At 56.4% G+C, this 20094-nt stretch overlaps 3 protein-coding genes across 3 annotated transcripts; 1 reads left to right on the top strand and 2 right to left on the bottom strand.

Moving 5' to 3' along the window:
• Nucleotides 1-1651: 1651 nt before the first annotated feature.
• On the bottom strand, nt 1652-7069 carry COCSUDRAFT_43702 (hypothetical protein; the record flags this gene model as incomplete). The annotated part of the gene is made up of 10 exons (XM_005645277.1): nt 1652-1851; nt 1986-2916; nt 3053-3319; nt 3447-3539; nt 3751-4043; nt 4181-4298; nt 4455-4697; nt 4820-5007; nt 5277-5375; nt 5572-7069. The coding sequence occupies 10 exons, from the start codon at nt 7067-7069 to the stop codon at nt 1652-1654; spliced, it is 3930 nt and encodes a 1309-aa protein (XP_005645334.1).
• Nucleotides 7070-8531: 1462 nt separating this feature from the next.
• COCSUDRAFT_57347 (PLP-dependent transferase) lies at nt 8532-10398 on the top strand (the record flags this gene model as incomplete). The annotated part of the gene is made up of 8 exons (XM_005645276.1): nt 8532-8537; nt 8651-8818; nt 8928-9130; nt 9239-9379; nt 9525-9727; nt 9854-9951; nt 10079-10133; nt 10283-10398. The coding sequence occupies 8 exons, from the start codon at nt 8532-8534 to the stop codon at nt 10396-10398; spliced, it is 990 nt and encodes a 329-aa protein (XP_005645333.1).
• A 665-nt stretch (nt 10399-11063) lies between these two features.
• On the bottom strand, nt 11064-19931 carry COCSUDRAFT_67236 (glycoside hydrolase). Its single transcript, XM_005645275.1, has 16 exons — nt 19526-19931; nt 19066-19245; nt 18422-18696; nt 17923-18110; nt 17390-17636; nt 16792-17024; nt 16293-16370; nt 15852-16033; nt 15354-15554; nt 15018-15124; nt 14618-14706; nt 14013-14172; nt 13469-13638; nt 12874-13124; nt 12355-12553; nt 11064-11954 (listed from the first exon to the last, which is right to left on the bottom strand). Exons 1-16 carry the CDS (start codon nt 19744-19746, stop codon nt 11826-11828), a joined length of 2910 nt encoding a protein of 969 aa, XP_005645332.1. The 5' UTR covers nt 19747-19931; the 3' UTR covers nt 11064-11825.
• Nucleotides 19932-20094: the final 163 nt, after the last annotated feature.

The following is a 20094-nucleotide window of genomic DNA, read 5'->3' as shown; positions in this document are numbered from 1 at the left end:
CACCGAATGTCAATTCAGCTTGACAGGCGGGCCACATTCTGGCGCACGCTAACCATGATGGCCGGAGCCGGGTGCCCTTTGACGCAAAGCTCAGAGGGCGGCCCGGCATCTGTCACCTAGAAAGGACCACACCTCAGCAGGGCAAATTTTTCTCACAAACGCTAAGCCAGGATATCGGATATCAGCGGTGGCTTGGCAAAATAACACGCATTAACGCAACAGGTCAATGTCCCAGAATGCGTCCTCTACCTACCGGCAGCAAGCCACTGGACACTGGAGCAAATCAGGGGTGTACTCACAAATTTATTTAAATCTGTTGCTGCATGTATTCGCGGGGCCCTTCCACTGCATACTTTGTTGGCCTTGGAAAAATGCCGCAATGAATGAAATCTACAAGAAGTAAACATGCAGAGCACAGGCCGAGAAGAAAAAATGCAAGGGTATTAAGTCCTCCGAGTGCTGAAGCGACAGGCTCTGCTGACCGCCGGGAGAAACAGGCCCCCCATAACAATACAGAGATAGAGGCAATTTGCCAGCTGGGAGGCCGCAAGAGGGCCCTGGCCCACGCAACTCTGCAGCATTTCTCAGTATTGTAGACCGCGTTGCGTTGAAAACACAGAAGGAGAGAAAACAATCCGCACATGCAATGTGCGCCCAAGCCGTCCCGTCCGCACGCCATAGCACGGCGCAGAACAGCGCCAAGTACTTTAGACCGGTCACTCATCACCTCCCTCTTTTATGACTCATGCTGCGCCAGCTCAGACCACGTGAGCAAGCGTCACGGGCGACTGAAGAGATATATTTTTCACGCGCCGTCAAGGCAGGGGGCCAAGCCTCAGGGCGTCCCGGTCGCATCAGCCCCCTGCCATGGCGCCAAAAGCTCCTACTCCTAGCAAGACCTGACCAGTGGGATTTTATACATCGCGCCCCCTCCTGCGGCAGTCTTTGTCACCCGAGGCGCAAGCGCACCCGAGTGCGACAGCAAAAGTCTGGCCACGCATCGGCGCAGGTTGCGCGTGGTGGAGGCAGCTCGCAGAAGGGAAAGCTGCCGCCACAGCAAACCACAAGACTACTCATTGAATACATCGCTGGTCTCACACACTTCACATCTGCGGCCCCCCGCCAGGATGAAACTCAAGACACCTCTAGCCTTGCACGCGATCCAGGTTGGTGCTGCAACACAGAGCATCTAAGAATCCCTTCCCTCCCTATACTACCTTGTCTTAAAGCAGATCCCACCCTCCCACAAAAGCCCCCCTCCCTCCTGGAAAGCTGCACCAGGGATCCCGGCTATTGAGGCTGAGGGATTGAGGATGGCTGCGGTGGTGTACAGTGCACATTATCTTGGCAGGCAGCAACCCAGCTGGCCCGATGTCTTGCACCCGCGTTATTTCCTGGACGAGAGGGGTAACGCAAATCATATACCGAGAAAAGCTGCTGTGAGGAGCCTCACAGCAGTCAAGAAAACCCATGATTCCTCTTTGACAAAGGATCTCAAATCTCAATTGATATGGCAGAATCTCCCAAACAAGGAGGCAGCTTTGTTACTCTGCATCGACTTCCATGCCGCCTCAACCTCATATATTATTCATCGCTCCACTGCAGCTCATGTTGAGGGACAGACTTGTCCTTCCATATTGCTTTGTGCTCCTCAGGGAGCGCTCTTGGCCAGGTCTTCAGCGACCTCAGTCATGCCGGTGTCGTCCAGACCGCTGGGGATGTCCTTGTCTGTGCCGGCCTCGTCCTCCAGCTCTCCCTCCAGCGAAAGGGTGCCCAGAGCCTCAGTCGGGTCCCCCATGTTGAAGAAGCTGTACTCTGCCGCCGTGTAGGTGTCCAGGCTGGCGGGGGCCACTGCGCAGCAGCCATCACTTGTCATCACCACTTGCACAGGGAGGGAGTGCTCCGCCACATCAGCAGACAACGATGCTGGCATGGATTTCAGAAAAAAGGTAGTGAAGCAGCCCGTGGGTGGCCAGGGGGCTTACCAGGCTCCTGCGGGGCGCTCGGTTCGGAGGCGGCCTTGGCCGCCAGAGCCTCCAGTGCAGCATCCATGGCTTCCAGGTCCATAGCGGGCTCCATGGCATTGCCTGCTGTGGGCAGGCCCTGTGCTCCAGCCGGCGGTCGCGCGCTGTCGAGGCTGATGCTCTTCGCGAGCGGCCTGGCCAATGAGGTATCAGCGGCAGAGCCGAGGCCGCCGCTCTCCCAGAAGGTGCGCAGGCTGGCGGGCACCTCGCCCTGGCCGCTCTTGGTGGCGCGGCCGTCGCCGATGGGCGCCTGTGCGCCGGGTGCGCCGCGCATGTGGCTCGGCAGCTCGCCGTCCAGGCTGCCCTGGCTGGAGTACTTGGTCGGCGGCTGCCCGGCCGGTGGCCCAAACATGCTGCCCATCTCCAGCAGGCTGCTCATCGTCCCTGGGCGCGAGCGCGGCGTGGTCGCGTGGCTGCTCACGCCGCTGCGCGCGCTGCCGGGCTGGATGGCGCCCAGGCCTCCGCCTGCGCCGCCCTCCCAGGGGCTGCGCGAGCGGAGAGTGGGAGGGAACAGCGCTTCGCTGCCGCCGCCGTCGCTGCCGGCGCGCGGGGCGATCGGGCCGAGCCCGCCGCCAAGGTTGGCTTCGAGGGGGCCGGAGAGGCCGCCCAGGCTCAGAGCCGGGCCCAGCTGGGAGGGCGCGGCGCTCTGGGCGCCGTGCAGCTGCGTGCTGGTCATGTCCCAGTGCGCGGATAGCAGGTCGGCGCCGGGCTGGTTGGCGGGCTGCTGCTGGTTGGGCTGCCAGTCGAACAGCTGGCCCAGGGAGCCGGGGCCCAGGTTCATGATGGGCGCGGGGGTCTTGGGGGTGGCGCTGTGGGAGCCTGCATCGCTGCCGGCGTGGCTTCCTGTGGCTGCAGCAGCCTGGGCCTGCTGGGCCTGCTGCAGCTGCTGGAGCTGTACGCACAAAGGCCAGAATATCAGCAGATGCTAAGGGCTGTCGACACCTCAGCCTAGCTAGGCTAGCCAGCATGAAATGCCTGGTCCGAAATTATCACTGGTGAAGTACACACGAAAAGTGGAGAATGCAGACCTGGCTCTGGCGCAAGTAGTGCTGTTGGGCCAGCTGCTGCTGCTGGGCGGTGGCCTGCGCATTCTGCTGAGCGGCGGCACGGGCAGCGCGCATGCGGGCTACCTCAGCTTGGTGGCCCTCGGACAGCGCGCGCACATCAAAGGCGCTGAAGCCGCCCAGCAGGCCGGAGTTGACCGCCTGCTCCACGGTGAAGCCCGCCTGCGCCAGGCCGCGGCCCATGTCCACCAGCGCTGCGCGGCTTTGCACGGGCCCACCCGCTCCACCGGGCTGCAGCATAGAAAAGTGCTTGTCAATATATGGTAATAGGATGCATTTCTACACCTGACGATGACACAGGAGCCTGGAAACACACTGCCAAGAAAAGCCAGATTCTGTGCAGTTTCATGAAAGCAACCTGTCCGAGGATGTTCTGGCCGCTTCCCGGCGGCTGCGCGCCGCCCAGCCCGGCCAGCGCAGGGTTATTCATCAGCGACGGCGTCACACGGCCCTGTAATCCCCACAATAAAGACAGTCAAAAATTGCCCCAAGCACTTGCCTCTCCACAGCCCACAAAAGACATACCCACGTAGCGCAAGCGCTGGGATCTGACCCTGAAAGCACCTCACGCAAGACCACCAACAGCACAAGCTCATCCTCAAGCCTTCAATTCAGGCAAATCATCCCTGTCTAAGAGATAGCGTGGCAGAGGGAAGGCGCACCTGCTGGGCAGCCTGCTGCGCGTAGAGCTGCTGCAGCTGCTGCTGCTGGCTCATCATGGGGCGGGTGGGCTGGCGCTGGGGCGGCTGCGGAGCGTAGCCGCCGCGCGCCGCCGCGGCAGCGGCCATCAGCTTCTGCTGCTGCGTCATGCCAATGCCTCCCAGGCCTGCATTGGGCATGCCCCCCAGGCCGCCCACGCCTGGAGTGGAATCCAGCAGCCCCAGCTGCGCGGCCATCTGATTCAGCTGCTGCGGCGGCGCGTTCATCAGCATGTTCAGCTGTGCCGGGGTCAGGCCTGCGCAGACACGACGTCTCAGTGCCAGGCGCTTGCTGCCCAAAAAAGGCAAGAGCATGTGCAGTTGGCTACACGGCAAGAACGGCACATTCAATGCTCATCTTCCAAGGAGACAATGGAGGGGTGTGCTTGCTCACCAGCGAGCAGGTTGTTGCGGTTGGCTTGAGCCTGCGCGGCCTGGGCTTGGGCATGCAGCTGCGCGTTCAGCTGCGCCTGTGCTTGAGCCTTCGCAGCCGCCAGCCTCATGGCTTGCACCTGCACACAGTGTCGTTGCCTTCAGTGACCACTACATTGCAAGTCCCCCATGTTGAGAGCCTGCTCTTCTCCTCACACAAATTAAAATGCATGCATGCAGACCACCTGGTGCTCTCATGCTCCTGATAATTCGAGCAATATAGCAGAGAAACGCACCTGCTGGACTTGAGCAGCCTGCTGAGCAGCGACGGCGGCCTGGGCGTGCGTCTGCACCCGCTGAGCCTGCCAATTGGGCTTCAGGCCGGGGCGAGGCGCGCCCAGGCCGGCCGTCAGCGGGTTGTTGAGGCCGAACGCCTGGCCGCCCAACAGGGCCCGGTTCTGCGGCTGGGGCTGCCCTGGCAGCTGCGCCGCGGAGGTGCGGTTGATCGCATGCACGCCGATGTTGCCGCCAAAGCGCATCTGCACGCACAGTCGCATTGTCACTCAGCAGGCCCCACCAAAACCATCTACCATTTGGGCTGCACTTAGTCAGCAAGAACACGGCAGGTCGACATTTGGAAGATATACATTAGTGGGCACACCTGCTGCGGGCTCGGCTGCGGCTTGGGGGTGGCGTTGCCAAAGGTGTCAGCTCCAGGGAGGCGCTGATCTGCCATTCCATAGGGCAGGCCTCCAGAGGGGAAAGCCATGCCGCGCCCAGGCACCGGCTGCTGCTGGGGCACCTGGCCCTTGTTCAGCTGCTGCAGCATGGCACTGCGCCCCAGAATTCCTGGCAGGACAAATGAAAGGAGGAGTCAGATAAGAGGTCCCAACCTTGAGAGGAGCATGCATGCTCTGGAAGGGAAATATATGCCATGTATGCATGGTCTGCAGGACATACCTTGCCTTTTGGCAGGGAAAGCGTGTAATAATAATAATATTAATAATAATAATAATAGTAATAATAATAATAATAATGCATGGGCGCTAGATGCACGGTCGTGGCACCTTGGTGGTAACATCACAATCCAATAGTGAAGAATCAGATACTTCGCTTACCAGCACGATCCGCTTGCTTCAAGAGATCTTGGTTGTAGCCTGAAAGCCCGGCAATGTTGCCGGCAGCAGGATTGGCCCCTCCAGGGACTTGACCAGCACCTGCAGCGAACAGACATTCAGCATATTCCACACCTCTGATCACACCTTCGTACGCACAATGCAGCTGCCAAAAGCATGGGAATTCTCGCAGCCATCAAGGCATACACTGTTTTGCAATGCCATCCGTCTATTTTTGCACCTACAAAAAAATCTGGCAGTGCAAGAAAAATCTTATTACCCTCAAGCAGAAACACACCTGCCCTGGTCGCTTGCATCCTCTGCTGAGCGAGCGCCTGCTGCTGCGCGTTCAGGCGCATGGCCTCCATGATGTCATTGTAGGAGGCATTGCCGCCCAGCTGCTGCTGCAGCTGCTGCATCGCAGTCATGTCCAGACCGCCCAGCCCGGGGCCCAGCTCCGGGGCGCGCGCAGCGCCGCCGCCGCCGGCCAGGCTAGCCGGGTCCATGAGGTGGCTGGCCAGGTTGGCGTTGCCGGCAGGCACTGCGTACGAGGGGTCGAACAGGTTTGGCGCAAGCGGAGCCTGCCCGGCCATCGTGCTGACGGTGGAAGCCGGAGCCTGGCCCTCCACGCCCTCTGCAGGGGCGTCCTCCAGGGCCATGTTTGCCAACGCAGCAAATGCGCTGAGGCCAGGGCCCGCCTCGACCTCGGGGCCGGCGGTCGTCGCGGGCGGCGGTGCTTCTTGGCCTGGCTCAGAGTTGGCCGGCGGCGGCAGCGCGTCTGCGGGCTGGGTGTTAGGGGGGCTGTGGCCGGCGGGGAAGTCGTGCGCGGTGCTGGCGCCGCCGGGGCTGCCCTTGGGCTGCGCGGCGAGCATCTCGGAGAGGCTGCCGCCGCTGGCATGGCGCGAGGCAGACGCGCCGCCGGCGTTGCTTGCACGCGAGGCGGGGCGGCCAATCGGCTCCGGCGCGCTGGCGGGGTACTTGCCCATGCTGTTGAGCAGCTGCTGGATGTCCGCAGGCGCCAGTTTGCCGGCGCCGGAGAAGGCGTTGCTCAGCCCAGACGAGTGTGACACCAGGTGGTTGCCCTCGGGTGCAGGCCAGTCCCCAGGCTGAGGGTCCCTGCTGGCATCGCCATTGTACCCAGCCCCGACTGGCGGTGTGCGGTTGTCAGAGCGCGGAGGAGGCTGTCCGGCGGCGCTGTAGCCCTGCGGCAGCATCGCGGCTGTGGGCACGCCCCCCTGGAGGCCGCGGCTGAAGGACTGTTCATCGCTCAGGCCGGGTGGCAGGTACGGCTTCAGTGCGGCCAGCTGTCCGTTGCTGGGCGAGCGCGTCATGTTGGCAAACATCTGCTGGATGTTGGGGGGGCTGCGCTGCGGCGCTGTGCCGTTCTGCTGCCCGGCTGACATGAGGTCCAGCCCGCTGGGTCCCCGAGACAGAGGCGGCATCCCAGGCAACGGCCCGGGCCTCTGCGACTTTACGCCCAGCCCATTGTTTGCCAGGAAGTTGTCGTAGTCAGTGCCATATGCGTTGAGGTCGCTGGGCTGCATGCCGGCTTGCTGCCCTTGCCAGTTGGGGTGGATCGAACCCAGGCCAGAGACCCCATTGGCCCCATACTCAGCCTGCTGCATGGAAGATGCATTTAGCAGACGCTGTGCATCGCTGGCATACATCGACGACATGCTCTGCCCTGCACTGTTGTTTTGAAGAGCCTGGCTGAACTCCGAGTGGCTGCTCTGACCCAAATCGCCATTTAGGTTGTCAGCCATGCCAGGGAAGCCACTGGCAAAGGCATGTGCCATCGATTTGCCTAAGTGTACTTCTCCAGCCTAATAGTCGCCCATACGCAAGCTACCTGCACAGAAATTGCCACAATAAAGCTAGAGGTGGCAATAAGCCATTATGGGCACCGTCAATTAAGGGCGACTAACTTTGCGAGGGGCCAATTCTGCCACGCCTTTGCTCAAATATCTCTGCACGCATCCGCTGCAAGCAGCGCCACGCAGCGGCAACAAGTCCAGCAGTAGAAAGGGCCTCCCTGCCAGCGTCCATCTAAACACCAGAAAGCACACAGACCGCCGGAGGGCCGGACGGACTTCCCCGGCACAAACCCGATGTGGTAGATGCAAGCTGGCGAATAACATGCCAATGAGGGTCCTAAGCACGCGCGAAAGCCAGCTTCAACCGAACAAGACCGCCTCACACGCGGGCTCCTTCCTTCGTGGATGACCTTCCTTTTCTATTCTTCTTCAGACGTGTCATTTCCAAGGTCAGTGCCACCGCACACAGTCATAAATACGTACCCTGTCAATACGATGCCGCTGGTGGATCAGATGAGCAGGATATAGGCGAGCAAGAGCCAGGTCCTTTCCGCGCAATTGCCTAAAAAACTTCCCTGTGTGTTCTGTTGCACGGGCGCCGATGATGACGCCCCTAAGACACCGCTGAGGGCTGTTGGTGCGTCAGTACATGGCTGTGAAGATCACCAGGACGCTTGATAGTTGGCAATGTGGAGTCAATTTTCCACTCCTAAGGCAACGGCACGCCCCCTTCGACCAGGCCCCATCCTCGGCTGCTAGGGTTCGTGGGGTCACGACCCCATTCCGGGGGTTAAACTCTCCCTTCCCTCCGGGAATTCGTTACGCGGAGCCTGCTGCATTGTGGGAGGAGCAATCCAGTTGTGCTCGATCTAATTGTGATGAGATAGTGGTTAGAATCTTTAGAGGTCGCACAGGTCTTAAGTCGAGGTCGATACTTGTTGCGAACATGGCAACATGTCCGGCTGACATTGTGGCTGAGCCTGGCCTCAAAAGCAATTCAGAATGCCTGTCGGATCGCGGCAGAAATGCACATATATCTCTGATGCCAATGACGTATATCACGCCTATCGCACAGATGGTCCAAAACCTCTGGTATGTACTCATGCCCTTGCCAGATCAGCTCTTTGACGGGCCCTCAATCACTGAATGTTTCTGGATTTCAACTGGAAAGATGAATTTTATCTGAAATTTTGTCATTTTTCAGCGATTACACGGTGCTCTGTTGGCATCAGCACGTTCATATGGGGGGCATTGCAGGACTCCTGGGAACCCAACTGGCAACCTCATACTGGCAGTCGCAGAAAACAGGCTTGCTACTGACCTTCTGAGCGACAAATTATGCGGAGGTCTGACAAGTGTACCTTCGGACCTGTTCGGATACCCGCCTGGCCGCGGCATGCCACGCCTGAGAGCCTCTCTGGCAATTTATGCACAGAACACATTCATGAAGGTGCTTCCGATCGCATACAACTGCCTCACGTGACAATAAAAGTTGGCCAGCCAGTGGTCAATACCCTTCACTGCCTCAACACTGCGCATGAACGTTATTCTGTTGCTGGGCAGGGGGTCCCTCTGGAAGCAGACAAGATCACTGTGCTGGCTGGCTGCGGCAGTGTCTTGGACTTGCTCTTCTTCTGCATCGCTTCAGAGGGTGATGCAGTCGGCATCCCTGCACCCTATTACCCTGCCTTTGACAACGATCTGAAGGCAAGCAGGCATCCGCTCAAATCTGTGACACTTTGCTTGTGGTCTTAACCAGGAGCCTTGTACACACTGAGGTGTATCAGTACTACCCAGGCCGAAATCTTCACATGTGCTGACTGTCACGAACTCTGTGCAGGTTCGGTGTGGGCTTCATTCCCTGGCGCTGTATCTTGATAGCAGCAAGCCAGTATCTTCACAGCTGGATGCGATGTGGGATGAGCAGAACTTCAGAGTTTTGATTGTCACAAACCCCAACAACCCCACTGGAGAGGTCATCCCCAAAAATACGTTACTAGAATACCTCAAATGGTGCTGCAAGAAGGGGATACACCTGGTCAGGTATGTGTCGCTATTTGCTGTGGCTCGATGCTGTGTCTTCTGCCAGGATGACATCTTCTATAAGTGTGACTCGGACTTCATACTACAACGCGGGCCTGTGTGCTGCAGCGATGAGATCTATGCGAACTCTGTCTTCAAGAGGAAGGAAGACTTGGTCAGCATGGCGTCCATACTGGAGGAGTGTGAACCAGAGCTGAAGGCCTCTGCTCGAGCACTGTGCCACGTCGTGTTTGGGCTCAGCAAAGACTGGTATGCACTTGTCACAGCCCTGTAATGACCGCAGAACGATTTTTGAAAGAACACTCATCTCATGTGTGATGTACAAATTGGCAGCATTTGACATGCATGAAGATGGCTGCACTTTATTAAGAAGGCATCTTTTTTCCTTGTGCAGGGGCATTTCAGGCATGCGTGTGGGCTGCCTGTACACCCACAATACTGAGCTCACAGGGGCCCTTGACAACCTGGGCTACTTTGCCATGCCTTCCACACTTGTGCAGGAGGCAGCGCACCAGATGCTGCAGGACCATGACTTTGTCAATCACTACATTGCTGAAAATCTACGGCGCCTGGAAGCCTCCTATGATGCCCTGACAGGTGGGTGGGCTTCGCGCTGTGATCTCAGCATGCTTATGTCCTTGTGAAATCATGAATCCACTTCAGGAAGAGCAAGCGTCATTTTCTCATGATGTTGAAGCTTTCAAGTGGTTCCTCCTGCTGCAGCTGCTCTTGAGAAGGCAGGCATCCCCTACACTCCAGCGCAAGGGGCCATTTTCTTGTGGGTGGACATGCGTGCTCACCTTTCTGAGCCTACGTGGCAGGTGATGCTTCACACATCTATCCACAGAGAAGGTGTTTTCCATTAGTTTGGTGACTGGCCTTCCGGTGTTGTTGTCCAAGCAAGTAGAGTAGAATTCAGTAATTTTAAAAGTCATCCCTGGTGTGCAGGCTGAGCGGCAGTTTTGGCAAGACATTGTGGATCTGGGCGTCTTGCTCACGCCAGGTGAGAGCACAGTCATTTGGCCTCAACCTCTGGTACTTACATGCTTCTTTGCATTGCTTCTTGGATGAACCTGCTTTGCACACGCTTCAACAAGACCCAAGGCGTGCATTGAAAGTGCAGGTTGAATGTGCATGTCACTGCAATCGCAGGGAAGGACTGCCATGGCCGGGAGCCTGGCTTCTTCAGGATCTGCTACGCCTCTACTCCAGTTGAGGGACTGCTTGAAGGTGTCCGGAGGATTGAGTCGCACATCCAGCAGAAATGAAGCTCCTGAGCAGCGCCTCCACTGTACAATGCAATAAATTGCAGAAGTTCCTGCATCTGGCCATTGCCGATCATTCAGCTGATTGCTGCCGATGGGTGTAATGCGCCGTTGTACTTGTCATTCTTTCAGGATCTAGTTGACGTCTGCTGGAATTCAAAGACAACCATCTTGTGTCTCACCAGGCCATGCCCATATGGGCGCCAAAACTAAGTGCTGGAGCTCCAGCTCGTTTCAGGCAGCCTGGCTGTACGCTTTTTCTGTGGAATGCGCGATATCAAAGTGGAACGAGTGACGAGCTCACGCTCTAGTGATGCTCTAGTGGAACCGTCAAGGCTGTATAGCTGATTGGAGTTGGCAGCTCTTAGGGATTCCAGGCTTTTCAGAGCCCCTGACCAGGTCCACCAATGCGATTGGCCGGGGAGATGTATCAAAGGATAATGCTGTCATCAATGTAGCATGCGTGTGCGGCAAACAGCCCAGCCTCATTGTAAGGCATCTTAACGCTTGTATACTGAAGGTTTAGGTAATGTATAAGGAACACACATCTGCAGCGGTTCCTGATGTCAATTGATGTAAGTTGCTGATGTCAATTGATGTCAGTTGCAATAATCTTTGTGCATGTGGATCCGGGAGCTGCGTACTTGTAGAGTGCATTTCATCCCACTGCTGCATGACTAATCTCTTACAATTTCAAGTGGTACTGGATGCACAGTCAGCATGTCACCATCAATCATGACATCTCTCAATCCACATGGTGATCCATCACACACGCTCAAGCTCATCGTGGGAACTCAATACATCTGGTCCCTTCTTTGTCATTGCAAGGAAATTTATCCTTCCCAAAAGGTAGCATATCTTGCAATCATGCTCGGACCCACCAATGGCCAACTTTTTGGCAACACCAACTACATACACACAAAGCAACACAAAATGATTGTTGGCAAACTCTCAAACGCATGTGGTTTCCTTCCAAAAGCTGTTTTCATACTTCAGAGGCGGATCATGCTGCAAGGAATGTATCGCACATGCAGTCTTGAACGCAATAAAACCAATCAAATGCCGTGGTATGTTTCATGAGATGACTTGGCTTCCGCCGCATTCCAGCAATGCAATCTATTCAGGGCACTCCTGTATTGATAAAATGCAAGGTTCCATTCTGGCCTGTACACCGTTCAGCAGGCCATGCAGACCGCAGTGCACCATGTTCAACCATTAAGCTATACAGTGCCGAGTGCTCGCACGCCCTCTCTTGGCCGCCAATCGCCCTCTGTACCGGCCGATCAATCGCCCTTCTATACCAGCACGCATGCCACCACTCAGGCAATTTGCCATGCGAAGCCCATCTCGCAGAGCCAGAGAACTGCCAGCGCTGCGACAGAACTGGCTCTGTGCAGTACAAGGCTTGAGGAGGATCTGTCTGCCAGGGCTCAGGCGGAGGTGCTGTTGAGTGCGCATGGGTTGGGGTTGCCTGAACAGGAGGACACGCGTGGCACGATGCCAGCGCCCTTGGTGAGCGCCAGGGGATCCATGCCCGGGTGCGCCCCCAGGAACAGACCCTGCAGCGCACACCGCCCCAATAAATACGGATATAGACACAGATGTCGTGACCAGTCTGTGTGCAATTAGACACCAAGTCCTCTAGAATCCAGAGGCGTTTGTGTAATAGGCTGCTCTGACCCCACTGAGTGGAGAAGTCACAAGCAGCCCTTTTTACACAAGGTTCTGGAATCCCAGAGACTTTTGCGTGCAAACTGGCTGCTCTGCTTCAATCGTCAGAACAGATACAACCAGATCTTGCGCTTTGCTTCAGCTTAAATCACGAGAATTGCATGAAGAAGCCCAATGCTCGATGCTGCGCAGCGCCTGAACGTGCCAGCACGCGCAGGCACAATGCTTGCAAAGAACCCTGACTGCACAATGGAGAACAGAATCACTGGAGGGAGGCTGAGGGCTTACCTGGATCCAGTTGAGTGTGTTGGGGTAGTAAGTGTCCACAGGGGGCGGCTGCAGCACAGCGCTGGTCGGCGGGTAGGTGTCAGCCACGGACATGACTGAGAGGGAACCCCTCAGGTCTGCCGGGGAGAATGGCGCGGCCGACGTGAACGTGATGGTCTTGGGCGCCCACGGCAGCAGGATGAAGTTGTTGTCGCTGAACCTGCACCACAAGAAGCATCACCACTCAGTTGCCTATTGAGACGTAGATTCAGAAGCAACCCTAATACAGGAACCAATTGGCACAAGCTGATTCTCTGGTGCACATTGGGGAGCTTGGTCAGCCAAGTCAAACAAGTGCCCAGACATTTCATGCGCAGCTCTGCAGGGGCTCTTAGGATCTGGGCGCATCAAGCAAATCTGCTGCCTTAGTCTGGATAAACACCCCACAGAAGCCGGTCAACATGGCCATCTACCAGGCATAAGATGGAAAAATCGCATGTGAGTTATGCATGAACAGTGAAAAATTTAAAGAGGGCTGACCTGCCGGGCAGGGTGGATTCAAGGGCGACGTGGGCACCCACAGCCTTGGAGCTGACAACAAAGGTGGTGCTGTTTGAGGAAGTGTTGCGGAAGTCGTCCCATGTGATCGTGGGCTGCCCAGATAGCGCCACCTCCTTCAGGGGCACGGGGTAGATCTCCCAGGTGCTCTGATATGTCGCCGGGCTGCCTGCCGGGCTGATCGACTTCGCCGACACCTTGCCGGCCACGTCCGCCGGCGCTGCTGCCGCCGCCTGCACCCATGCATGAACCGCCGTCAGTCCCATAGATACTGTAAAATGCAGACTGAAAACGATCTGAGGTGCCAAGGGTCCGAGGCTGCTGCTCTGTAGCTCCTGACGTCAAATATCGCACCTGAGCTCATGTGCAAGATGCTGGCTTTTGAGGCTTTTGCATAAGAGCACACGCGCAGATTTGCTGTGGCGTTGTGATGAACTGACATGTCGAGGACAGGCAAGCTATTCAAGGACATCATAAAAAGACCATGATCCACTGGATCAATCCCAGCTTTGGAAGCTCCACGATGAAGAAGTTGCCATGGTGAAAAAGAAGTGCAGGAGCGCGCCTTGATCTGCACGAAGTACTTGGAGAGGTCGGAGGGCTTGGCGCCGGCCTCCTGCAGCGTGTCCTTGAGGTCGAAGGTGAGGAACTGCTTGGAGCCGAGCGCGCCAATCGTGTACACGCTGCTGTGCGACACCGCGGGGCCGTTCGTAGCGTTCCAGGCAATTAGCTCCACCGTCACATTCACTGCAGCACAACGCGCAGCATGGTTTCAAATCAAATTCAAATCCATCCATGATGTCCACTGCAGCAAACCTCCTGGCACCAAGTGACAATCTCTACATGCAGCTAGTGTAGATGCACCTTGCCTCTTGGCAAGAACAGCGTGTCATGCAAACAATTATGCGCCTTCCTGCATGCCCATCCTCCTGCTTTGGTAGGTCGTCATCCAACAAACACCCCCTTAACCACCACAACAGGCCGTGTCCAATGGCAACCTTGTGCGTGCAAGCAGGCATAGGACGTGCCCCAAAGTGGTGATAAAGAGAGCGCTTGGATCAAAAAGTGGGGCTTCAACCAGAACCCATGTGGGAGGGATGGAGCACAGGCAAGTGAAGTACCTGCGAGAGGCTGGTTGACGTCGGATGTGAGAAAGACGGCAGCGACGTTGGTCTTCTTGTCGTAGTCGGCAGACACCAGCAGAGGCGCGAAGAAGTTCCTGGCGGTGTAGTGCAGCAGCTTGTAGTGGCCGCCGTAGTCCACCGAACTCCAGGAAGGTCCCTGAAGCGCCACAACACTTCAGTGTACAACACGTGCCTCGATCGTGAACCTGGATAAGATGAGAAAGAGAGGCAATAGCTTTGATGGGTGGAGGGAAGCCAGCATGCTACAGCGACAGGAGGGCCACATGAGCACGCTCCAAGAGAAGGAGCAATGTACATGCAGATGGCAGCTCTGAGCTCGGTGGTGCTCAGCAAAAAGTCCACCGTCCCTGGGAGTGGTGGCAGAAGTAGCCATAGACAATGCAAAAATTCGTCGGTGTCCGTGGCCCATCTCGTCTGGAGAGCCGGGGACCCTATCAAGTTGACAAGATAGGCCAGCGCCCTGATGGAACATAGCGCTCTCCATGGCGCTGATATGCTGCTGAATAGGACAGAGCAAAGGTAATTACAAGTAGATTGCTTGGGGAACGAGAAATCCTCTCGACCTGAGATTCTGCACGCACCTGCCAGATGTCGTTGAGCTGCCAGTAAAGCACGCCCATGGTCATGGCCTCTGGGTCGGTCTTGATGCGGCGCCAGTATGCGGTGGCCGCTTCATAGCACCGGGACTGGACCACCTGCAACATGAATTGTCCTCTCACAGGTCTGCCACTGTTGAGTAATCTCCAAATCTTGAGCTAGTACGCTGGAAAATATGCTCTCTCTTTGCACACGCAGCTCTGCGGAGACTGCTCTGCCTCTGTTTTTTGTCTAATCTTGTCTGAGATGGCATGCATCATTCCACTGCAAAGATCAGCCTGGCCATGCAAAAGAAGATAAATGAAGCAGAGGGCGGGGTGCAATGATGAATGCATTTAGATGAGGAAGAAGGGTGGCTTGCCTGCGTGAGGTAGATGAACTGACTGAATTGGAAGGCCTGGTTGCCGCCTGGGGGCGCCTTGGCAGCGGGCAGGTTGAAGTGGCGCGCAATCTGCGCCACCAGCGTCGGGTTGCCATTGTCCTTGCGGTTCCTGAGCAACCCAAGAACGCGTTTACCACCAACATAGCGCACTCCTCACTTCTTTGCAAATGTTGGTACACATCCTTGTTCATGCACCCACTTGCCCCCAAGTCCTCCTATAGGATTGCCCAACAACAATCTTCAACCAGGAACAAAATGGCTCGTTGCAGAGAACTGCAGAGGTATCCACAAAGTAAGGCATCGTTGAAATTTGAGCACAGAGGGTTGCGGTGCAGCACCTGTAGTTCATCATGGGAGAGGTGTAGGACCAGTCCTCGGGCGCGGTGACCTGCTTGAGCGCGGAGAAGGAGGGGTAGCTCTGGAAGCCAAACTCGGACACAAACTTGGAGCGCGGGTACACGCGCGGGTCGGTGCAGTCCCCGCCGTAGTTGTAGTAGTGGCCGTCGCCCCAGCGCGGGTCCGATGCGTCAATGCCCCACCTGCAAACGCATTTTCCCAGTCAAGCTGTGCAGTTCAGCCTCACTTCTGCTGCCAAGGAGGTGCAAATGTTCATGACACCACGGACTGCGACAAACAGCTCATCTGCAGTCCATGCAGAACCTCTCGAGTGTGCCTACTCTGGCCATGCCCCAGCATGTAGTGTCTCTGCAACAGGAAGGTCTTCTTTACATCTATTCTTCAAACCTGGGGCACAAATGAGCCCATGCAAAGCCATCAAAGAAGCTGCAGCTGACTGTGTCGGCAGCTTGTCGTCATGACAGCACGGGGGCACCCACCTCTTGGCGTAGGGGTCCGCGCCCTTGATCTGGTTGGAGGGAGAGGAGTCCACGTAGGTGGCGTTGGGGTCGACCGCCAGCAGCGCGTCGCGGATGGTGTACACGAAGAGGCGCATGTAGTCGTCCGTGAAGGACTGCGGGTCGTCGCGCGAGTCCGGGAACCAGCGGAACGACGCCTCCACCTGTCGTTTTGAATATTGATTTAAAAACTCATTCTGCCAATGGCTGTGGCGGATTTGTGATATCTGCTTTTCTGGTTTGTCAGTGACTGCGGCACTGCGGATGATATGTGATCTCTAATTTTGTTTGCGTGATGGCAACACCCACTTCAGGGGCAAATTGTGTAGTGGCTGTGGCAACTCGGGGATCTGGAAACTGCTGTCTAAACTTGTAGACACTGCAAGATATTATTTCTGTGGCAAGAACAGAGGGATGCCCCACCTCATTGCCACCGCCCCAGATGGCCAGCGAGGCGTGGTGAGCAATGCGCCGTGCCTGATAGGTCACCTCCTCACGCACCTGCATGCAGAACATCACATCAAGGGCTGTCCAACATATCAGGGGATGTGTGATCAAGTAGCTTTAAAAGGATGCGGCTGGTGCCCTCTGGCGCAATAAGAGCGGCAGCAAAGCTCAAGACAGCTGGAAGTTCTGCAAAGCAAGCCTTGCCTCTAAGGTGCAAGGTGATGATTTTATCTCATTACTATGCCAGAATTAAGATGGAAAGGTAGACTGTTGACAAGCAGGTCCTCTATCTTTATCCAACGATCTGATTCATGCATGCTCTTCGATCAAAATCAAGGACCCTCCTTGTCATCAATCTACTTTCAGTCATTTGGACAAGCCCTCTAGATCAAAGCGCAACATATATCCACCTAATCTCTACCGAGAGGGCTTCATGCATGGAGAAAGCAAAGGCAGGGCGGCAGCAGGCGCTCACATCTGCAAGGAAGGCGGAGTTGGCGGGGTAGAGCGAGCAGGCGAACATGGCCTCCTGCCAGACGAGCATGCCGGCGCGGTCGCACATGTCATAGAAGTCGTCGCGGTAGTACATGCCTCCGCCCCAGATGCGGATCATGTTCATGTTGGCGTCCACCGCGGTGTCCACCAGCTGCCGCATGGCTGCCGCCGTCGACTTGGAGTGGAAGATGTCCACCGGGATCGCGTTGGCGCCTGCCGCACATCACATCAGAATTAGGATGCAGATTTCTCACAGATGACCAAGCGCACTTGTGTCCTTCGCAGAGCCATGAGGAAACAGAGCTTGCAAAGGTAGCTGCAACATGGCAGGATCTGGCCACTTTATGGCGATGTTTCTCTGGTCGCCGCCAATGGCGGAGCCCTGCATGCCATCTCAGGTAGATTGTCAGACACGCACTTGAAGGTTTCAGCTGCAGCAGGGAAGCCAGCTTTTTCTCCTTCTCTTCTCTTTCAGTCTTGACCACCTGAGACCTGGCTAATGCCTTCAGATGCATCTCTGTCATAGCTCCATGCGCTGGTGGGTTTTCACAAGCAAATGAGCCCTAAGAGAGGCGCACCGCGCGCAAAGATGGGGACGCCGTTGACGCGGAAGTAGAAGGACTCCCACTGCACGTCGCGCGTGAATGTTTCGGTGCGCCCCTCGCGCACAAGCTCGATCGTGCGCAGCCCCACGTTGCGCGTCAGCGTGCTGTTGGAGCCCGCCGAGCCGTTGGAGGCTGGCACATAGACCACGGAGAAGGGGTACAGCGTCTGGCCACCGTATCCCGCCGGCCACCACAGATCGAAGGGCGGCGTCACCAGCACCTGCAGTGCGCAGGCGTCCTCCCCTTGTCAACCGCTGTCTTGACGCACTTGAGCAGTGATATTTGTCAGGTTGGCTATGAAGCAGCTCTGGCAGCTCTGTTGCTATGCTTTGCATAAGGGAAGGTAGCAAGTCATGTGCAGGATGCAGGCCCAAGTGTTCACATGGTGTGGTCAGATGGCAAGATAAGGCATGAGAGGGGCCCCAGAAGGAAGGGCATGAGAGCAGGAAGCCAAAGATGTTTCCACTGGGGTGTTCCAAGGATGTTTCCACAGGCCAGCATTTTACCTGCACGGTGGCATTGTTCTCGCCGGCGCTGGTGATGCTGATGTTCTGAGAGGCGGACCAGGGGCCGCTGCCGTCGGTGGCAGAGACGGTGAGCGTGCCGGTCTCGCCGGCGCGCGGCGCGCTCAGGAACGCCTCGAAGACCAGCACCACGCTGCCGTTGCTCAGGTGCTGCTGGTGCACCGTGGCCTCTGCAGCCCAGACAAGACCCCGTCACTTGCATATATGTGCAACAATGATGTGTCGATGTCATGCTTGCGCACTGCAAGCCTGTATGGAGCTGCGGCCTGTCACAAAATAGTGGCCATATAATGCCAGGACACTGCCAAGTGTGGGATGCAAGGGTTGCAGAAAACACGGCATGCCCACTTCAGGAAGCGTGGGACTGTTGCTTCCACTGCAGTGGAGACCCTCGGTTAACAGATCTGAGGGAAATGCATCATAGCGAGCAGCTCATTGGGTAACAGCTTTTAGAAAAATGCAATGTTGGAGGCCACCGCACCAGTAAGGATGGCGGTGCTGTAGGCCTGCAGCTCGACGGTTCCGTAGAGGCCCGCCGGGGCAAAGGCGGGGCCCCAATCCCAGCCGAAGTCGGAGGCGGGCTTGCGGATGTAGTTGTAGTTCGACATGCCGCCCGGCTGCGTCAGGCCCGGCACGTTGTACCTGTATTTGGCCGCGCGGTTGATGGCTGCCTGTGGCGCCGGCTGGATCACAATTTTCAGGGAGTGGGCCCCCGTCGTGCTGTTGAGCGCGGCCTTGATGGGGATGCGGTACTGCCTGCAGAGCACCGATGGGGAGAGATGAGTTCTCCCTTTTAGGTTCAAATAAGAGAGTTCGTCAGGGCATGCCAGAAAGCGCACGATTCTGCCTGCAGAGCACTGATGGGAAGACAAAATTTCTCCTTTTCATGTCTGAACAAGAGAGATTGTCAGGTCGTGTCATAATGCGCTGGGAGTCGGGAATCCTGTCAGGAACATATGCTGCAGGAAATTTCAGGGAGGCCTATCCTGAAGGCCCAGCATGCATTGGGATGGTAAATGAGCAAAGTGGGTCCTTGGGGTGTTCCTGTTAGAGACAGTATGCATGAGAGCTAGAGATGGCACAGGATTATACGTTTAGCAAGGCACCGTGGTGGGGTGAGGATACCTGTGTGCATTGTACACGGATCGCAGCAGTGTGTTGTCGACGTAGATGTCCGCAACGGTGTCCACACCGGTCAACACAAGATCCAGATTGTCTTGAGACGCCATGCTCGCGCTCACGTTAAACAGCCGCTCGAACACCCACGTCTCAGACGCTGTCCATCGCAGAGCGAGCTCATTGAACCTGTGCCATGCAGGGCAGACTTCATGGAGCTATCGAATGTATGGCATGCTGATGAAAATCGGAAAGCATAAGAACCAATCTTGCAAGTTTCATAATTTTCAAGCCCTTACTTCCTGCAGCGCCATCAAAAGCACTCCACACACAAGCAGACACTTTGCAGCAGTCACAATCAACATGTGATCGGATGGTGCTTAAAATAAATAATTGATTCCATGCGCAAGTATGCCAGACTTTTGTACTTCATAAGCCTAGTACAGGGAATCTTGCGAGCTTGAGTCACCTCTCCAGCGGATCCGGCACGAGCTTGGCGTTGTGAAGCGCCTCCAGAGCATATACAGGCACAGCAGCATCTACAGTGATGGATCCATTGCCGTTCTTGATCGTCCAGCCAGCGCCAGCAAGATCGTTGATCAGTGGTAGGTTCGACAGCTGGGCATTAGAACACGACGAGAAGCTCAAGATCGCGCTCAGCACCGTCAAGGCGCACAAAAAGCGCCCCATTTGGCTATGTCGCGAAATTTTATCGATCGCGGCACAGAAATTTGTCCCAAGACAGACTGATGAGCACCTAGCGAATGCCTTTCTTACTGATGGTGGTAGCCCGAGGAAAGGACAGATGGCCTAAATCCCGAATCTCCCCTTGTGGTTGTGAAGCCTAGGCAGCTGCTTCCAAGGCCAGAAGAGCGCCGATCTTTGCGCTGGATGCGCCTTGTCCGACCATGAACATCGATGATGGGGTCAAGCCTGAATAGGCTCCCTGTGCTGCATGACAAATCTGGACCAATGCACAGCCATTCTGGCATGTCCGATGAATTTATTTTGCTTGTCCAAGATGCCTAAGTTACTCCA

Source organism: Coccomyxa subellipsoidea, assembly GCF_000258705.1.
Source record: "Coccomyxa subellipsoidea C-169, whole genome shotgun sequence".
Taxonomy (NCBI): domain Eukaryota; kingdom Viridiplantae; phylum Chlorophyta; class Trebouxiophyceae; family Coccomyxaceae; genus Coccomyxa; species Coccomyxa subellipsoidea.
The sequence above is the reverse complement of the archived record's forward strand: the minus strand, read 5'-3'. Positions and strand labels throughout refer to the sequence as shown.

What these genes read in the sequence shown, in the direction of transcription:
- COCSUDRAFT_67236 (XM_005645275.1), bottom strand. Translation starts at nt 19,746, where the DNA reads ATGGGGCGCTTTTTGTGCGCCTTGACGGTGCTGAGCGCGATCTTGAGC. An exon ending in CAGCACCGCCATCCTTACTG is followed by an intron (nt 18,111 to 18,421) that starts GTGCGGTGGCCT and finishes TCTGGGCTGCAG; the next exon opens with AGGCCACGGTGCACCAGCAG. An exon ending in CAACCAGGCCTTCCAATTCA is followed by an intron (nt 14,707 to 15,017) that starts GTCAGTTCATCT and finishes GGTGCTATGAAG; the next exon opens with CGGCCACCGCATACTGGCGC.